The 20,507-nt window shown below is 45.4% G+C and overlaps 1 protein-coding gene across 2 annotated transcripts in view; it reads left to right on the top strand.

The window, feature by feature from the left end:
- The window catches only part of TTC7B (tetratricopeptide repeat domain 7B), a 1,510,908-nt gene that overhangs the window by 736,262 nt on the left and 754,139 nt on the right, over positions 1-20,507 (top strand). For both annotated transcript variants that reach the window (XM_085626529.1, XM_085626530.1), the window contains exon 15: positions 935-1,095. In XM_085626529.1, coding sequence (XP_085482655.1) covers positions 935-1,095 — 161 coding nt within the window. The remainder of the gene's footprint in view (positions 1-934; positions 1,096-20,507) is intronic.

Genomic DNA, 20,507 nt, shown 5'->3' with positions numbered 1-20,507 from the left:
ATTGTCCCACCAAAGAAAATAACCATGTGGTCAGACGTGGAAGTGTACAAAATGTCTTCAGCCTTCAGCCTAACTGCAGGAAATTGAATTTTCTTCTACTGATACAATGGTACGATGAAACACTACTGATAAATTGTTCTTTTGATTAGAAAATCTTAAAATGAATTAAGACATCAGAGCTACAATTTGCTGCATTAAAATCTGATACATTTGTTCTAATTCAACAAGCTGACAAAGGGGGTAATATTGTGATGATGAACTGTATAGTATGAGAAAGAGGCTAGAAGACAACTTAGTGATTCTACTCGCTATTAGATAGTTGAACAAGGGAGGTGAAGTTTTCCTGGAAATAACAGCACACAAGCTGTAAGCTTATTATGGTGAGGGAATACTAATTGTTGAGGAGTTTGGTTATTTAAATGTGATGACACATCACCTCTAGCATGTTCTTTTTGCCTCAAATCCATAAGGTTAGGAGGATACCAACAGAGCGGCTGATCATATACAGGATTCTGTCAAATACAGAACATATATCAAATGTATATAGAACTATATATTTTTCACTTATGGTGGCAACTTTATCATTGTACGTTAGGGATACAAAGGATCTGTTAAGACAATTGAATGAGATTCCATGGAAGGAGTACTGTCCATTTGTAACTATGAATGTTAAACGTTTGTACATAATTCAAGAACATAAGAAAGGTTTTGAGGCATTGAAATGTTTTCAATTTATGAAATCAGCAAGTTACTCAAAACATTCATTAATGATACATGACCTAACAGAATTTGTTCAGAGATTATTTATTTTATCTTAGGGTTGACTGATTGTAGAGTTCTTTAAGCTTAATGTGCTCCATTTTATGTTTGTTGCTCCTTAAACTGCATTTATTAGTTTCTGCTTATTTGATGCATCCCATTTAAATCCAAACAGATTCCAGAAGCGTTGGGCTATGTGCGTCAGGCTCTACAGCTACAAGGTGATGATTCAAACTCTTTGCATCTACTTGCCCTCTTACTCTCTGCACAGAAGCACTACCATGATGCTCTGAACATTATTGACATGGCTCTGAGTGAATATCCAGAGAACTTTATGTAAGTAATAATCTGTATAACTACACAATATGCAAGTTGTATTATTTTTTATATTCCATGAGTTATATCATATAGTTAGAGGTGTGAACCTGCATGGTAAAAACTAGAGGAGAAACATTTTGTTTAATGTTGTTCTAGCTTTGATCTTCTTTTCAAAGACTCTCTAGTCAGAGTCTCTTGCTGTTGTACATGTTGCATTAGGAATGGGAATGATAGACAAGATAATGAAGTTGTAACAGGTGAATGCATCAAAGGGTCCTTCTTGTTTCTACTCTTTCTGCATTTCATGCCCTTCTGAGAGACTGTGACCTGGTCTTCCATACTTTGGTCATTCCACCTTACCCTTGTTCTTTCCACACTAAACTTCAGGATAGGCTCATGTAGGAGTGAGTAACACAGCCAATATCTGAATTTCCTTTTTCAGCGATATTGCACAGTGTACCTGCTTGTGGCGATCCACTAAAAAGAGCATTGCAATATCATTTTGACCTTTATGGAGTGGCATTTCTTCCTGTGCATTAATACGCATCCACTTTTCCTTTGGAACACTTAAGCAATTAAATGTGATTATACATTACATCTTTCATCTGTTCTACAATTTTGTGGGTACTAATTCATTCAGATTATTTGTTTACTGAAGGTCATATGTTCACAGGATTTTCTGAAAATGTCTCCTGTTGTTGACAGTATTCCAGAAATGTAATCAACCATGTAGGATGCTCTCTTACTTACTATTTTTCCAAGCGATTGTAAAACTATAGTCTGATTGAGATATACGGTTAACTGATAGGTCCATTGTGCTCAATCAATGAACACCCATATTACTAAAGATAGTGATTCTGTTGGCTTCATTGCAGGGTATCACAAGCATGGATGAGGTAGGTGAAAAGTGAATTTTCAATAATTTTTTTAAAGGCAAGTTTCATGGCCTTTCGCCGTGACCAGAAGGGGTAAGTTGCAGGGCCTAGTATGCGGCCAAGTCCAGCGCACGTCCCCCAGGCGAGGCAACCACTCAAATGCATGACCTTTGTCTGTTGCGCCTGGCCTATGGTCAGACACTAATCCCAACCCCTCAGAGCTTCTAGCCATCATTGGGCACAGCATTCTGCCATGTGCAATTCCGGTGTCCGCAGAGTTCAACCCCTCCGAGTGGCCCACACCCATGCTCCCACCATGTTTGGTTATGATTTTAAATACTGTAGTACCATGTGTGGGTGCTTCTGAGTCATGTGATGCGCATTTGTTTTTTTGTTTTATTTACTGGGTGTCCCTATGCCCCCCTCGACATATGCCAGAGGAAAAGAATAGGCTCACTCTAACCCTTTTGGCCTTTTTTCTTGAAATTGAGCACTCTGGGACCGAATCCTGTAATGACCGCTATAACATTTTGTTCAATGTTGCAGTCAATAAATTATATTGTTTACTCCTGTATTGGATCTTTCATAGATTTACATGCTTGAATCATTCCCCTTCATCGAGCTGGGAGTCCCATGGTACCTTACAAAAGTAGCTTAATGCTAGGTATAGACTAGAAAGGCCCTAGGCCATTCAGTTTAGTAACATATCCTAGACATTTTTTTAAAAGAGACTAAAGTTAAGTTCCAATCAATCAGGTTGCACCAAACTTTGGCACACTCTTGTGAGAAGCTCCAGTCCTTCAGAATTTCTACCACATGTTGTGTAAGAGAGTCTCCACCAGCTCTGCTCAGTTCTACCTATTCCAGTGTATTTTTATCGCTATATCTGTACATATATCTATGTATATCTATAATAGATATATATATTCATTCCCATAGTCGCCAAATGGGCGCCGCTCTCTAGCGTGACGGGTGCTGCGGAGGCAATTCCGCGCTCAATTCTCACAACCTCTGAAAGGAAGCATTGCGCACTTGGGAGTCTTTTTCCAAAATAATTTATTCAAAAGCCACCAGAAAACTGACATACACTTTTCCACCTTATTAGCCTTTGTCAATTTCATAGTCTTCGCTGTCGAGCACCCATTTATTCAAAACAATCCCTCTTCGGTGGCGTGGTTATAATGGCCAAAAGCAAAGTAGTTTTGTTGTTATTTAGTCTCCTAAGTGTGCTACTGGCGCAGCCATTTTGACAAATAGATTCTTGTCTGAAGGAATACCTTTCTTGTTTCCTATTGACTAAGGTTATAAAATCATGGAGTGATACTACTACAATTCATTTTCTAGAAATCCTGTATAATAAGAGAAAAACATATATGTTTAAAAATGTAATTATGTAATCACAATGTTGTTGATTTAGCCCTGTATGGGCAGATATACATTGCTCCGCAAACCTTCAATCAATGATAAGGTGTTATGTCTTTATATAGTATGTTACAACTCCAATCTATTAAAACATTTTTCATGGAAGACCTTGTAATCCTCTCAAATGAGAAGGGCAGTAAATATATTCATAAAAGAGGAGTCAGTATCATGATAACTATTTTATGCTAACCCTATATTGCTCCTTGATTATACCCTGAATGGGCTATCTTAAAGTGACATAGTGCTAATCTAAGATGTTATGTTGCATCGGACTCATTTTGATGGATTCCTGTGCAAGTACATGTAACACTTTATATTTTGATCTATTCATAAGTCTCTTGCACGTGGCTATGCTTGCAAATATCCAATAAAGTGACTTTGTACTCTAATTAACCCAATTGTGAATTATCCTATATAATACAAATAATGTAAAATCTAAACAAAAATAAAAAAATTATAAATAAAAAAAGTGCAAATTATTTTCGTTCTCGGAGGGGATGGCTTAGCTACTCTCTTATGTGATGCTTAAGGGCCTATTCTCATTTCCATAATGCTACCTGTGTATACCCTCGAGGGTGACTATGTGCTAAATGATCTATTGATGGTGCCTGCTTTGGAAGACGTAGGATATCCTTACCACAATAGATAGTCAATTCATTATATTTGATAATTCCTAGGATCTTGTATTCAACCTATATGGGTCCATAGTTCTTCATCGCTATTGAGGCCAAAAGGCTGGTTTCTTTTTCCATTTGTGAAGAGTCTAAGCTCTTATATCAAAGACACTACAAACTTTGAGAACCATACAAAACATCGAAATGTTCTTGTTTATTACTCAGGACATCACAAGTCTGTATAGGTCAATAGCCCATCAGCAGGGATTACAGGCAGTAGAGTAATTTCTGAAGGTTGTGAGAATATATATATTTTTTCCAATATATCTGTTCTCTTTCTCCAAATCTGACTCTTGAAATGTCAGAATAAGCAAAGAAAGGTCTGTTCCGAACCCGTGGCACTTGTAGTAAAAAGAGGCTTTATTCTGATGACCCTCATCAAGATTGTATTTACTTCCTATAGCCATGTCACAAGGACGGCAAAGTATGTCATACCTTTTCTTCAAAAAACCTTAAAAGACTGGTTTTATGCCTCCGGAAACTTATAACTAGAAAGAAGCTGGTTTTAGATGATGATGATAGTGAGGATTCTTCATCTTCCTCAAGCAACTTTAAGAAAAGAAAGATTGACATTTCAGATTCTCATTTCTCTCAGGAACTACATAAGGAATCCTCTAAAAAGACCCCTCATAGGTCTCACAGAGAGCGTAGTCCAACTTTGTCAGCACAGGAGGAGAAGGTTTCCTCAGGACAGCTAAAAGGGCAGAAAGAATCAACTTTCTCTTCAAAGAGACCAAAAAAACATCAGGTTCTGAACCTTCTACTCCTCCGCCTCACATTCTCCACAAATTAAAAAAACGGTTGTCGGCTCCGTCAACAGAGAGATCGATGAGTTTTTCACCTTCGACGTAGAGGTTGTCGTCTAAGACAACCACTGCAGTGTCTACTACGTTGACTACCACAAGGGTAACCACATTGTCTACAGCCATGTCCTCCTTGATGACGACCTCCTTGTCGACGACTCAAGCTCCGATACTGTTGACGCTAATGATATTTCCGGCCTCCTCAATGACGATAACAGTCCCATTGATGACTAAACGGCCTCAACGGTGTCATCACTGAAACATCCGTCAACGACCTCAATGACAGCCTCTTCAAAAGATGAATCTAAAGAAAAACTACAAAACCAAGAGAAATCTAAACATCTCACACCAGAGCATACATCACCCAGTAAGATGTCACTTTTGCTACCTATCCACCTCTTGGATGAGGGTGATTCCAAAGATGAAGGTCCCTTTTGTGTTGCGTATGTCAATTACCAGCAGGATGATGACGACGAATATTATGATATCCCTTAAATAATGGTAATGAGCAAATCTGACCACTATCACAATTGACTTCCAAACCTAAATCCATCAAAATCGACCTTGATTTCTAATCAGCCTCCGAAATAACAAATATTTTAATTATTTTCAATACATAAACACTAAAGTGCCGTTTGTATATCACTTTACAAATTATCTATCACATAAACAGTTCACCTCTGTGTTAATAACACTAATACAAATACAATGTTAAGACTAATTCGTCATGTAATCGTATCTCAATTGTTGTTTCAAACAGGTCATTATAACGCTTGCCATTTACTAAAAGAAATTAAATACATTGAGATGTTTAATTTAAAAACCCATGCTACTTAAATATCTAAAATAGCAAAAAGGTAAATAGTCAAAGCCAAAGAGAAAAGAGCCAAACCACTTGATTTATGCAGAATAAGATAAGAGTATGCTTTAGGATGAGATGGTAAAGTGACCCTATCTTTAAACAAGAGGCTTTATGTATAGAGCCACACAGAGGTAAAAGATCAACCAAAGTATCTGCGTCAAGTGCATTCCATATTGTAACATTGGATTGTTCGGACATTCATTGATTCCATTGGAATGACAGATGGTGAATATTGGCTCTTGTAGGCTTTCTGCTACATTGCCTTGTTTGTCTTTCTGTTTCTCTCATTTGAATTTAGAGCATTCTATCCTGTGTTGTGGGAATGTTCTAAAAACAAAATAGCCTTTCTACTTAGAGCATTACTGACCATTGAAATCCCTCTCTCTCTTAGATACGCAATGAATTTAGCCTTAGTGGGAGTGGTAGCTCACTTGTTACTGTAACATGTAATTGGTCTTGATTTTTTTATATGAAGGTAGAAAATTAGATGCCTCCGATCTGGATGTTGAGTTGCCTTCAATCTGTGAGCCTTTCAGAAGTAGATGTGTGTTAAGCACACAGCATCAACTGTCCCCTATTCTTTCCCAGAATTATTTTTTGCACAAATACCTTGAGAGACATTCTGAGCCACCACGAAAATATAGATGGTCTTCAGTATGCTTTTTGTCTGGTGCTTCTTCTATAAAATGTAACTAAGATCCGTGACTCATATCCAGATAGCTCAAGCGCAAGGTCACAAATTTTTGTTTCTCGATCACTGGCAGCATATGTAAAGCACTGGAACAATTGCATCTCAAACTGTGGCCAAGATTCTTTAACTCATACTGATCTACATTATTCAGAAGATTGTTCGATATCATGGGGGCGAGAACTTTCCACTACTATTAATTAAATTTCTATTTGCTCTTTTGGCAGACCTTTAAGTCTTTTTCAGTGGAAGATTAATTTATTGTTTCATGAACCATGCTAACAACGGTGTTTAAATTCTTGTATGTAGCACTCTATTCTACTGTTGATTAGCTTTAAGTATTTTGCAAGATTGGTTGTCGAAAGGAACATTTCTACTTGAAGTTTGAGTCTTTCTTTTTTAACCGCTGAATCTATCAAGGAGCCATTGGGGAAGATTAGGTAAACCAATGAGCATGCCCTTTAGATAGTCAAAATTATAGCTTCCAAAGTAAGTGTTGTGCCTTCATCTCTGCTGGTCTCAAGCAACAGTATAAGCATTTTTTACAAGAGGTTGGCAGGCTCAGATGGAATACTGTTCATTTGAATGAAGAGATTGTGCAAGCTTATTTTATGAATTCTGCAGCAGCCGTGGTGACATAGACCACAATTAGTTAAGGTATGAATAGAATTTTATGTTACAATCCTACTGGTATCAAGCGGGGGTATGTTTTTGATAACAGTGGTAAGTGTTGATTCAAGCTGGGTGGGTAAAATCTGATTAAAGTCATGCAACTATAATTCTCACAAATAATATTCTTGGTTAAGGCACACAGTCACTTGTAGTACTTGCACTGAACAATGATTGCAGGTAGAAGAAGTGCCTATAAAGTGCCGGGTATTGTCACTGTAATGACATTCCATCCATATTAGTGTCATAGTCGCGGCTGACAGCAGATGGACTAGCACTGACTTCTACGATTTATGCTAAAGCTTCCACCTTCTTTGCTAGAATGTCTTCTTTGTCATTAATCCAGTACCAATATCCTATCATTATCAAGCAGATTGTGCTTTTGGAGCTGACCCATCTTAACCATGGCTGTACAAATATACCAAAATAATACAAGACATTAACCCATGACTAAAATTGCTCAGTTAACTGCTTCTTCAGAAATCTGTAGGTGAAGAAAATGTGTCTAGTTGAAATGCAGGCAGTTTTGTATTAGCATGGTATTCCCCTGTTGTTGGTAATATGTGGGCCATAATGTTGGGTAGTAATATCACATATTAGAGTCAGTCTTTACTTTGTGGTTTGCACTTAATGAACGATTGACAGTTTAGGTAATTGTTATTATTTTAGATTGTATTGTATTATTTAATACACAGGGAAGATTGACCTGTTTCCCCTCTTCCTTGAAGCTTGTTTCTATTCATTAGCCGTTTCCAGCATATTATGCAGCACCCGGAGGCTCACCCAACCCGCTCCATAATTCAAAACTATGTAAATAACTAAAAAGAATGTGTTTTGGTTACCATCCCCTTTGCCTCACTAATGATAAGTCACACAGATTTATTGATCTTTGGCTGCCAACATTTTGGCTTTGTTAATGATTGGCTTGTCATGTTTTTGTAAAACTTTATTTTTAATGAGCTGCCAGAAACTCAACAATGTAAAAAAGAAAGTTGACTAAATATGTTTTTTGGTCTCACAAAGTAAACTTTGCCATATTAGACCCTATCACTGAAAGCAACTGCTTTGTATGGATGTGATCTTTGTGAAAGAGCAGAGTGGTGTTTCTCACAGGTGATGTAACGTTTACAACATCATGTTTGCCACAATAGATGATATACCATGAACATTTTCAATGCAGGTAAGTACAACGTGGGCCCTTTTTAACCATTTTGCAACATAGGCCTTTAATACACAGGTGAGTATTTGCTTTTTTATTATATCATTTTTTAAATCATTTTTCTCTCACTTTATAAAAAATATTTGTGAGTTTAAGGGATGGGATATTAAGGGTTCAAGAGTGGGTAGTGTTAAAGGGAGTAATGGTGATTTAGGGTGCCAGGATTGCTAGAGGTAAAGGGAGGTAAGGGTTTTTTAGATTCAGGTGGTTGAAGGTTAAGGGTGGCAGGGGGTTTTAGGGTTTAGGGTAGGTATAGGATAAGGGTGCTTTTTAGGGTTCAGCGCCAGGTGGAGGTTGAAGGAGGTGGGGGATTTTCAGGGTTGGGTAGTGGTAAAGTGAGGCAAGGGTTTTTTAGGTATTAATGTAGTATCTTCATGTTGTGTTATTATCGTCTATGTTATCTTGTTCCTAGCTGCTCAGCCAGTGTGAGTGTTCTGTGTGGAATGTTGGTGTGTGGGGCATGAGTGGAATGCTTGAGTGACTGGCGTGAGTGGTGCTTTACAGGATCCAAGCTACATGTTTATCTACTTGAATAAACCTATTGACACTACATCCTACCAGCGTGGACTACGTTACTACATTTAATTTGGCGACGAGATGGAGACTTGCTCACGCTCTACAGTGAAAGAAGCTCAAGATGACATCTACAAATAGCCAACATTTTGGGGAGAAGCATCAGACAACACAAGGAAAAGTTTGCAACAAGTCTGGGTCACAAGAGGCCAGACAGATACCAAAGATGAAACAAAGGAAAATGGAACAGCACGCCAGTGTCCATTAAATCGGACAGCCCCAGCCCAAGCGTGCTGTGCTCTGTTTCATCTGGACACTTTTACAAGTAGTTCACTTTTAAGGAAAGTAAGTAACATCATTTTAGAATTTATAGATGTCATTTCTAATATGAATGCTGCACACTTTGAGATGTTTAAAGACATTTGAAGTTGCACTTTGGGACATGGTGTGTTTTGCCTACAACAAGTTTTGGCAGCAATTTATTATCAGCAGCAAATCAGTTTGTCCCTTTTGATTTGGAATTGGCAGCGTTTGATTCCAGGTAAACAAAGTGTGCTGTCTACATCACAGTAAAACTGACAGCCTTCTTTGTCATCTGGATGTGTGCATGCACAATGTATTTTCAAGCTCCTGACCCCGTTGGTTAATTGGCTTTCGCACTAGAGGAAGAAGAGTGCTACCGTTATGGCCAGTAGACTTGTATGGAATATACAGGTGCAGAGGCGATGCAGTTATTTTTTGAGAGATAAATTGTGTTTTTTATTTTGCAGAGCACTTGTGCCTACTACTATGACTTTCTGTATGCCACCCGTTTTGTTTTGGCTTAATATCACTATTGTTGGGATCACTGATGTTTTCAAAACAACGTGAGTAGTTTGTAAGGTGACACTTAGTGAAGCCTTTAAAGCCTTTTTGCGCTGCTGCTGTGATACTGTTCGGAAGGTTTTCAAGAAATTTAAAATTGGAACTGTGCGCGTGCACCTTACCTGTCCTCTATTCTCGTGCAGTGCCGCAGTTGCCTTCTGTGATGTCTTTGTTTGCTAATCTGTCTTCTGAGCTGCAAAGGGACACTCTGCAATAAGGACGTGCAGTGAACCATCCTGCACGACGTTCACAACGTGCCGCCATTTTGTGTTTGGCTGCAGCAGACATGGACCTGAGCCTGAGCCAACCACGTCATTCTCAATAAAGTTTGAAGATAACCTGAAGGATTTCGGGGAAGTCGTGGTGTCTAGTTCGTCTCTTTGCGTTGCTTGATGTGTTCTATGAATTTGGCGATCTTCAAGTAACTACATGTACTTTCTTTGCTGTTCATGCACATGTGTTTGCCAGTACACAGTGTACAGTCGTGGGTGCCTAGTATGCTTGTCAACTTCAAGAGGATGGTGTCGGCTCGCCACAGCACGGTTGAGTTTTCCCAGTTTTGACCTGTGGACACCGGAGACTCGTTGCTGGGGGTAGGCGCTTTGTCAAGTGCCGGCGAGGACACCCTGTGGACACCGGAGATTCATTGGTTGTGCAGGTGCAGTGTTGAAGTGCTAGCATGGTCTCCCTGGGTGGTATATTGTACTTATACTTTGGTCACGTTATTTAGAGGTGAGGATTGGGGTAATTTACAAGACGGTGGTTTTGAAAAACAGACTCAGTCCAATGTCACAACTTTTGTTTGCATTTGCGATGTGCTGCGTTATGTTCAATTTGTGCTTTTACACATAGGCATTTTTGTCATTTGGTTTCCTTACGCAAGGGTGTTTCTTGCCTAGTAGTACTTGGGTGAGAGGTCGCTCACCGGTGTGGGATATAGTGTAAGATGTACTATATTTAGAGATGTTTTTTCATATTTATGGAAGAAATGTTCGTGTTTCGTTATGCCACTGATTACGCTTTGTTACATTTGGATGACCAAAGTGTTTCAGTGGGTGGCAGTCACAGCTTTATCCCTTACATGAGGGTTGGCTTACGGGGTTTGTTCCCCTTCACACTAGGAATGGATTTTAGTCCCATGTCCTCACTGTACGTTTCACGCTAGGAATGGGTTTTAGTCCCATGTCCACACTGTACGTAACTGTACCCTTACATGAGGGTTATCTTACACATAAAATGGATTTTTTGTTCCATTTGTTGCAAGGGTTTTTGTTCTTTGTGTGTGTAAGCCACCATGTGCTGCACGTTTGTTTTTGTTGTGGTGGGTGTTTTCACTAACTTTCTTTGGGGTTTTGGTCCCTAATTTAGAGGCAGGAATTTGGGTCCCAGTCCCTTTTTCCACATTTTTACATGGCATCTCTTCTCTCTTGGGGAGTATACACATTGTATTAGTATTTTCTTTTCTTTATTAAAGGAGGAGGATGGGTATGTTGTATGTACCTTTTCACTTTTCTTTTCTCCTTGTGTGGTCCTTTTCCCTCTCGTGATGTGGTTCCTACTTTTCATCCCTGGGATATGGACCATTGACTTCTATTGTACTTTGTTGTTTATAGTTTTTTAAGTTTGGTTTAATTATTCTTCTGTTTTATAGGAAGGAGATAATGTAGTATCTTCATGTTGTGTTATTATCTTCTATATTATCTTGTTCCTAGCTGCTCAGCCAGTGTGAGTGTTCTGTGTTGAATGTTGGTGTGTGGGCCATTAGTGGAATGCTTGAGTGACTGGAGTGGTGACAGTTGGTGGATTGGCTGAGCAGCTCGCAGGCTGCTCCTGGTGGGGCTGCTCTACAGACTTTAACTACCTGCTTTACAGGATCTAAGCTACATTATCTACTTGAATAAACCTACTTAAACTACATCCTACCAGTGTGGACTATGTTACTACAGTCAGGGATGGGTATATTTAAAGGGAGAAGATAAGGGTTTTTTTAGGGTTCAGAGGTGGGTAGAGGTATGCTTTTTTTTAATGTTCATGGGTGTGAAGAGGGTAACAAGCTTTTAGGGTTCAGGGGCAAGTAGTGGTAAAGAGATGTAAAGGGTATATTTATTTATGTATTTATTGCTGATGATAGCCAGTAGGTAGTTATAGATAGGACCATCTTTTCCCATTGACCAAGCGTTTTTTGTTTTGTTAATAACTTTGGCGCCGTTTGTTGAATCTTCATTAAACTACTTCACCAATCACTACAGCACTACAGCTGCTGACTGAAATTTTCGTGGTGATTTGCCACCGGGAGCTGAGAAAAAGGGGAGGCCCTAAACCCCCCCTCCCCCCACCCCCATGCAATGTTTATGAAGATTTTACAGTTTTTACACACGACTACAGCCTGAACCGCTGAACGGAATTACACTTAAGTTTTGCATAACGGTAGATCTTGGTCTTAATAACCTGGAATCTCCTCTCCACCCAGGACATCACCACCACCATGAAATCCATCCAGTCGGGAGCTCCCACAGACCCATGCCTACACCACATCTTCAACCTCAGAAACCAAAGGATCAGCTAGGAACTCACACTATTCACCATATCTATCACCACTGCAACATTTCCCGACACCTGGAAACAAGTTGAAGTCAGACCACTACTCAAAAAACCCTCTACCGACCCCAGCGATCTCAAAAACTACTGGCCAATCTCCCTGCTCCGATTCATACCAAAGGTACTGGAAAAGATTACCGACAAGCAACTCGTGCACATCTGGAGCAGAACCAGATACTTGACGCCTCCCTATCGGGTTTCCGCAGCAATCACAACACCAGAAACGCCCAATCGTAGCCACGACGACATCCGAACAGTCCTAGACTAAGGAGAAACAGCAGCTCTGATCCTCCTCGACCTTTCGGCAGGCTTCGACATTGTATCCCACCACACGCTGATCGAAGGACTCCACCGCATTTGCATCCAAGAGGACGTGCTCAGATGGATCACCTCCTTCCTCATCGTAAGAACTCAGAGGATCCACCTCCCACCTTTCACCTCTGAACTCAAGGAGATCACCTGCGGTGTCCCCCAGGACTCATTCCTCAGCCCCATGCTCTTTAACGTTTATATGACCCTGCTGGCCAACATCGTCAACGTAATTTCCTACTCAGGCGACACCCAAATTATCTGCTCACTCACAGACGACCCCACCATTACCAGAATCAACTTCCACAGATGCATGACAAGTGTTGCTGGCTGGATGAAGAACTGCCTACACCTGTACACAGGCAAGATGCAAGTACTGATCTTTGGCAACAGCAGCAACACGTGGAACGACTCCTTGTGGCCATCCGACCTAGGACCCGCACGCACTCCATCCAACCATGGCAGAAACCTCGGACTCATCATTGGCAAAAAGCTCACCATGAAATCACAGATCAACGCTATCTCCTCTGCCTGCTTCCTCACTCTGTGCATACTACGTAAGATCTTCATGTGGCAACCCCTACACACGAGACACATTGTGACACAGGCCCTCATCACCAGCCGACTGGACTGCGTCAACACCATATATGTAGGAATCGCCACACACCTCCTCTGGTGCCGGTAGGAGGCCTGGTTTCAAACCCTGTGACTCCTGTCACCGACTGATGTTGGTTATGGTTACGGACCACCACCGCCGGTGCCTCTACTGCCTTGGGGCCGACCACGATTCCGAGTCGTGCCTCGACTGCTGGGCCCTGACTTCGAAGGCTAGGTGGGAGCGGTCCCGCAAGCTACTGGAGTTCCGGCAGTTGGCTCCGTGCCATTCACGGTCCCGGTCGAGGAGGATGTCGAGGGATCGGTCGCAGAGCCGCAGTCACCACCACCACTAGTCTGGTTCGAAGTCTTCGGGTAAGTCAAAGTACAGCGAGAAGTCCAAGAGGCGGCATCGCTCTTTGGACTCCCCTCGCAGGTCGCGCGACTCGGCTGAGGGTTCGGGTGGTGCCACCCGCGCGGCTCCGTCTGAGCCGCAGGAGTGGTGTCCGTCCCCATACCCGCCGGTCCCTGGGACCGACGCGACTCCGGCAGAGATCAATGCCTTCCTCTCGGGCTCGACTGGAGGGCCTAGCGAGCCGGCGGCTCCAGCCCTGGCGCCAACTCCGGTCCCGACACCGCAGGTCCCCGCGGGATCCAGGCCTGGACCCCTGTCGGTGCCGGTCGACCTCACGACCCCTCCGCCAGCGCCGACTCCGGTACCACCTCCGACACCGCCTTCGGACGACGCCGTTCCCTGGTTTAGTCCCGGTCCGGGCCCAGGCCCGACGTCTGAGCGGCGCCACCCGGCGCCGCGTCCGACGCCGATGGGTGGCAATTTCATCTTCCGCCCGGCTCCGATCATTCCACCTGTATACCAGGAATCGGATGACGGTGACGACTGGGAGGGGTCTGAAGACCCTCTGGTCCAGCAGGGCCAGTTATCACAGGACTGGGCAGATGAGTTGGGGGATGCCAGTGGTCTTGATACCTCCCCTGACACTGGCTTCATCTCTCCTCCGACCGTGGCTTCGGAGGAAGGTGCTGCTTTTTCTGTGGTGCTGCGCAAGGCAGCCGAAGCCCTTGGGCTAGAGCTGCCTGCAGTGGCTGTGAGGACTATCCTCCTCACCGAGGTGCTCCAACCGACAGCAAGCTCCTCGGAGCCTCTGCTGCAGTTTAATGAAGCACTACTGGACGTTCTCAAGGGCACCTGGTCCAAGCCCTCCACAGTACCTCCTGTGGACCGGAACGTAGCCCGGCGCCACCGCCCTGCACCGGGCGACCATAGCTTTCTGTCTCTCCACCCCACGCCTGAGAGCCTGGTTATCCAGGCCTGGACTTCCCAGACCTCCTTCCCGTCCGCTCCCCCGGATCGGGAATCCAAGAGACTTGGGCAGTTTGGTAAGAAACTGTTCTCCTCCCTTAGTTTGGGACTGCGGTCTGTTAACACAGCTTGTCTCTTGGATCGTTACTCCCACTCCCTGTGGGATACGGTGGAGGACGTGCTGCCCTTGTGTCCGGAGGAGGCTCGGACACGGCTCGCCCAGGCTGTTGCCGAGGGGCGGGATGCAGCGCGGCACGCTATCAGATGTGGACTAGACACTACGGACTCGCTGGGAAGGGCGATGTCGACCACAGTGGCGCTCCGCCGCCACGCCTGGCTGCGGTCCACGAGTTTTTCGGGGGATGTCCAGAGCACCCTCATGGACATGCCCTTCGATGGCAGTCGCCTTTTTGGCAACAAGGCGGATAGTGCGCTGGTGCGCTTTAAGGACTCCCGGGCTACGGCCAGGTCCTTGGGCCTCTCGGCCCCGTGCCCGCAAACTTCCGCTTTTTGCCACTTTGTGGCCAAGGAAGGGGCGCCCCCTCACGTCTGCCTAGCCACAGGCCGCAGACTCAACCTCCACGCGGTCGCAGACGTGGATTCCGCCGAGGCGGTACAGGGGGACAACGTGCCGGTCAGTCCACATCTACCCCCGCAGCATTCGCCCCAAAGCCCTCCGTGCTTTCAGGCCCATTCAACGCCAGTGGGAGGCAAAGTTCGCCATCACCTGCTCCACTGGCGTTCCATCACATCGGACAGGTGGGTGCTGCAAATCGTCCGAAGGGGCTACTCCCTCCCCTTCGAGGCGACCCCTCCAGCCATGCCACCGCAGTACCACCGCATGTCGGGGGAATCACTTGAACCTTCTACAGGAGGAAGTTACGGCCCTCTTGGCCAAGGGAGCCATCGAGCGCGTTCCTGGTCCAGAAGTAGGTTGTGGTTGTTATTCCCACTACTTTCTGGTTCCCAAGAAGGGCAAAGGGGGCCTACGCCCTGTCTTGGACCTCAGGAGCGTCAACGCCTTCCTCCGGAAGGAGAAGTTCAAGATGCTCACCTTAGCTCAGGTTCTGGCTGCCCTAGACCCTGGAGACTGGATGGTAGCGTTGGACTTGCAGGACGCTTATTTCCACATCCCCGTCCTGCTGGCCCACCGGCGTTACCTGCGGTTCACGGTGGGTCAGGAGCATTTTCAGTTTACCGTGCTCCCCTTCGACCTCACCAGTGCCCCTCGGGTGTTCACGAAAGTGATGGCGGTGCTCGCAGCTCATCTGCGCAGATTGGGGGTTCCAGTCTTCCCCTATCTCAACGACTGGTTGTTGAAGGCGGGCTCGCCCCAAGCAGTCGTCTCCCGCCTCCAGAATACGGCCGGCCTCCTGCATTTGCTGGGGTTCTCCATCAATGTGCCGAAGTCGCATCTGAGTCCCTCCCAGAAGCTCCTCTTTATTGGAGCGGTTCTGGACTCGGCGCAGTTCTGGGCCTATCCTCCGGAGCAGCGGTTCCGGGATATTCAGGCTCTGATTCTCATCTTTCGGCCTCTATCCCGGGTTTCGGTCAGGTTGGTGCTGCGGCTTCTGGATCTGATGGCCTCCTGCATCCTGTTGGTGCATCACGCCAGATGGCGAATGCGGGCTCTGCAGTGGGACCTGAAGTTTCAGTGGGCCCAGCATCGGGGCAACCTGTCCGATCACGTCCTGATCTCGGAGGGCACTGCGAGACCGTTGCAGTGGTGGCTCACGGACCGCGATTGGGTCAGTGGCAGATCCCTCTCCCTACCCCAACCGGAGCACGTAGTGATGACGGATGCGTTCCTCCTGGGATGGGGGGGCCACATGGGAGAAGCGGAGATCAGAGGCCTCTGGTCTCCGGCGGAGTCCCGGCTCCATATCAACCTTCTGGAGCTGGGGGCGCTCCAACTTGCACTGAAGGCATTCCTTCCCTCTGTCCGGGAAAGTGTGGTGCAGGTGTTCACGGACAACACCACCGCCATGTGGTACTGCAACAAACAGGGCGGGGTGGGGTCGTGGACCCTTTGTCAGGAGGCTCTGCGCCTCTGGACATGGCTGGAACATCAGGGCATCGCCCTGGTGGTTCAACATCTGGCGGGCTCTCTGAACGCCAGAGCAGACAAACTCAGCCGCCGGTGCACGATGGATCGCGAATGGCGTCTTTCGGCAGTGGGGAGAGCCTTGGTTAGATCTATTCGCCACCGAAGAGAACGCGCAATGTCAGCAGTTCTGCGCGTTGGAGTTTCCAAGGCGGCACTCGCTCTGGGACGCCTTTCGTCGCGAGTGGAGTTGCGGTCTGGTGTACGCCTTTCCGCCCATACCACCTCTGCCCCGAGTGCTGAAGAAGATCAGGCGCGACCGGGCCCAAGTCATCTTAGTGGCTCCGGATTGGGCATAAAGGTACTGGTATCCCGATCCACTCAGTCTGTCAATAGATCCCCCGATACGACTGCCTCTTCAGGAGGTCCTTCTGTCGCAGCAGCAGGGGACGGTCCTCCACCCGAACCTGTCCAATCTCTACCACCATGCGTGGAGATTGAGCGGCGACAGTTGAGGCCATTTGACTTGCCTCCTGAAGTCTGTGATGTGATTCTGGCAGCCAGGCGTCCCTCCACAAAAATGGTATAAGCCTGCAGGTGGAACAAATTTGTGGCATGGTGCACAGCAAAGGCTGTGGATCCCCTTTCCGCCCCTCTTGCTGAGGTTCTCCTCTTTCTTCTTTCTTTGGCCCAGCAGGGCTCTGCTCTGGGCACCCTAAAAGGCTATCTCTCTGCTATTTCTGCTTTCTTACGGCTTCCTGATCAGCCTTCTCTTTTCAAATCCTCTGTTGTTTCTCGCTTCTTGAAGGGCAGTACTCACATGTTTCCTCCTGTCCCTTTCGTAATGCCTCAGTGGGATTTGAATCTGGTCTTGACGTTTCTGATGTGCGCTCCCTTTGAGCCACTTCATAATTGTCCCCTTCGTCTCTTGACGCTTAAGACTGCTTTCCTGGTTGCCATCACCTTTGCTAGAAGGGTGAGTGAGCTCCAGGCTCTCTCTTCTCAGCCTCCTTTTTTTTCTGTCCATCCGGACAAAGTTGTTCTCAGGACTCGCCCTTCCTTTCTCCCTAAGGTGGTAACTGCCTTTCACATCGGGCAGTCTGTTACGTTGCCCACCTTCTTTCCGCCTCCGCATCTTTCGAAAGAGGAAGAGAGGCTCCACCGTCTGGACCCAAAACGGGCACTGTCCTTCTATTTGGACCGCACCAAGCAGTTCCGGGTGGACGACCAACTCTTTGTTGGCTACGTGGGCGCTAAGAAGGGACGGGCGGTACACAAGCGGACCATCTCTCGTGGGTCATTTTGTGTATCAAAGCTTGTTACTCCTTGGCTAAAAAGGAACCTCCTGTAGGGCTGAGGGCCCATTCCACTCGGGCCACAGCGACGACTAATGCCCTGAGCCGGGGAGTTCCCTTGCAGGACATCTGTCAGGCAGCAACGTGGGCCTCACTGCACACGTTTGCTAAACATTATTGCCTAGACAGCCAAGTCCAGAGAGACAGCTTCTTTGGCCGTTCTGTTCTCCACGACTTTCTGGTCTGATCTTGGTTCGCAAACCCACCACCGGGGTTGGTATTGCTGGGGTATCTATTCTAAGGTGAGGAATCTAACTAACGTATTTCTTTCAGATGAACAAGTTACTTACCTTCTGTAATGATATATCTGTAGGAAACATTAGTTAGTTAGATTCCTCACCGACCCACCCATCCTCCCCTTTCTGCGAACCGATATCTAGGGTTGAGTTCATCCCTTTCAGGGCCCTAGCATTTTTTGGCACCAGTGTCGGTCTCTTGCATGGCTCTGCGTTCCTGGCGCGGAAAGCTATGTACAAGAACTGACGTCAGCGCGCGAGGGCGGCGTCTAAGTACTCCGACGACGTCATCCCGTCACACGAGCCGCAGATGATACCTAGCGACGCGCAAGGGTTTTGCTGACGAAAAATCTTTCCGGATCCAGCCTGACGCCTGGGGATATTCTAAGGTGAGGAATCTAACTAACTAATGTTTCATACAGATATATTGTTACCGAAGGTAAGTAACTTGTCCATTACCACTATTGGGTGATTACAACACTACAGTTGCGATGTAAGGTTTTAGTCGGAATTTCATTTTTATGTCTCATGCAGATATTTTATTTATGAACAGTGGGCTTAGAGGCTGCTTGTTACTTACCATTGGTTGGTTTCATTGCCACTCTCATTTTCTTGTTTCTTATTGGTCAGTTGTCATAGGTTTCCCTCCTCTTCATGTGTTTGTCCCACCCTTGGAGCATAGACGCATTACTTATGTCCTGCCACTGCTCACTTTTGAAGCATTACTTTTTCATTTTTTTCTTTTAAATACACTACAAAAGTGCATTGGTTTTCCAGATGTCTCTCTCATGTACTGCTCTTCTCCTCTTTCCCGCACTCTGTGATGCTATTATGCTTGTGTGCTTGCCTCCAGGCTCCTCATTATTGTGCTCATCAATATGTGCTTCTCGAACAGCAGCTACATTGCTCTACAAAATACCTCTAAAACATTGCTAATATCTTTGACTAAACACTTATAAGGTCCCAAAGGCGAGACCTATTGGCTATGCCAATGCTTGTTACTAACTTGTTAGTCATTCATCCCCATCAATGTTACAGCCCTGCCATTCTCCCTTTGCCCCCCCCCCCCATACAACTGCAGGTACCCACGCACACTCACTACGGCTTTCGGCAAAACATTCCATCCCCAGGGCAATGCGTGCCTCGGTTCTCTCGAACAGAGGCAGTCACCAGGTTGTCAGACAGATTGTCATAGTAGAGGCAGATAAAACACTCGCTGGCACTGCCATAATACAAGTCTCAAAGTCGGGCAAAGAAGGGCCGCTGTTAACCTTTCAGAACGAACGGGTGAGGACATAAAAAGAGTACCTGGGCCCAGCCATGCTTGCAAAGGCTCGCCCTTCCCGAAATCACCCCACATTCGGCTGTTATTTTAGCCCCCTTTTTCGGTCCTCGGAATGAAAAATAGTTCAGCAGGTTGATATTTTTATATCGCCCCGAGCTGCAAATACATTTATATTTATTATAGCCCGTCCGCACCCATCAATAAATTACCACCTGGGGCACTTGAGTTCTCTTGCTAAATCAAATATTTATAAAGCTGATTTTTTTGCCTCTGTTTTTCTCGTCCCAGCCCGAGAATCATGTTACGGAATCGCCAGACGAGCAAAGCGTGTTACCGGAGTAAGTTCAGGGCAGGTTTGAGTGAAAGCTCCGCGGCCGTTATCAACAATAATAGCTAATATTACCGCGCGAGCGAACGACTGTTCCCGGAGATGCGAACTGACAGGCTTTTAAGGCAGCAGAAGCCGAGGCCAGCTGCGGGGATATTTGAGGAGCGAAGACATGTTATTTTAATGTTCAGCAGCCAGCAGAAAACGGAGAGGCATATGGCGCGGCTCTCTGCACAGCATGGGGGATGAGTGGAGAGTAGCAAATCTTCCCAACATGCTTGCCCGAACCCCACTACGTTTTAAAATAGTGTGCCATGGTACCCCAATGTTGTGGACAACGCGCACTGCACAGCATATTCCCCGAAGATAAAATACCTTACGAATTGTTTTTTTACGATGCATGGGTATAGATATTTCCCATAATAATATGGCACGAGGGGCAGGGTGTGCCTAGTAATGAGCGAGGGACCCTAACAGTGCATCCGGTAGTGGGGCATGTATGTGAGGGACTGGCACCCAACAAAGCAATTTTTGGGCCCCACAAGAGGACGAGTAATTGTAATTGCATTCAAATAGCGCTTACTCCCCCTGACGAGGCGTCAAAGCGCTTTTCGGCAAGTAGCAGGCTACTCCGGACCCCAACAAGGATTAGTGGTCAATTGGTATAGGGAAATATGAAATTAATTTGAGCGGTGGACATGTGAGTCTGTTAGTTGGATTAAAAAGGATATTGGAGGGATAGAACAGGGTTGTAGAAAGTATTTATTTGGA

This window comes from Triturus cristatus, chromosome 9 (assembly GCF_964204655.1).
Source record: "Triturus cristatus chromosome 9, aTriCri1.1, whole genome shotgun sequence".
NCBI classification, from domain to species: domain Eukaryota; kingdom Metazoa; phylum Chordata; class Amphibia; order Caudata; family Salamandridae; genus Triturus; species Triturus cristatus.
This window is presented reverse-complemented; position numbering and strand designations above follow the sequence as displayed.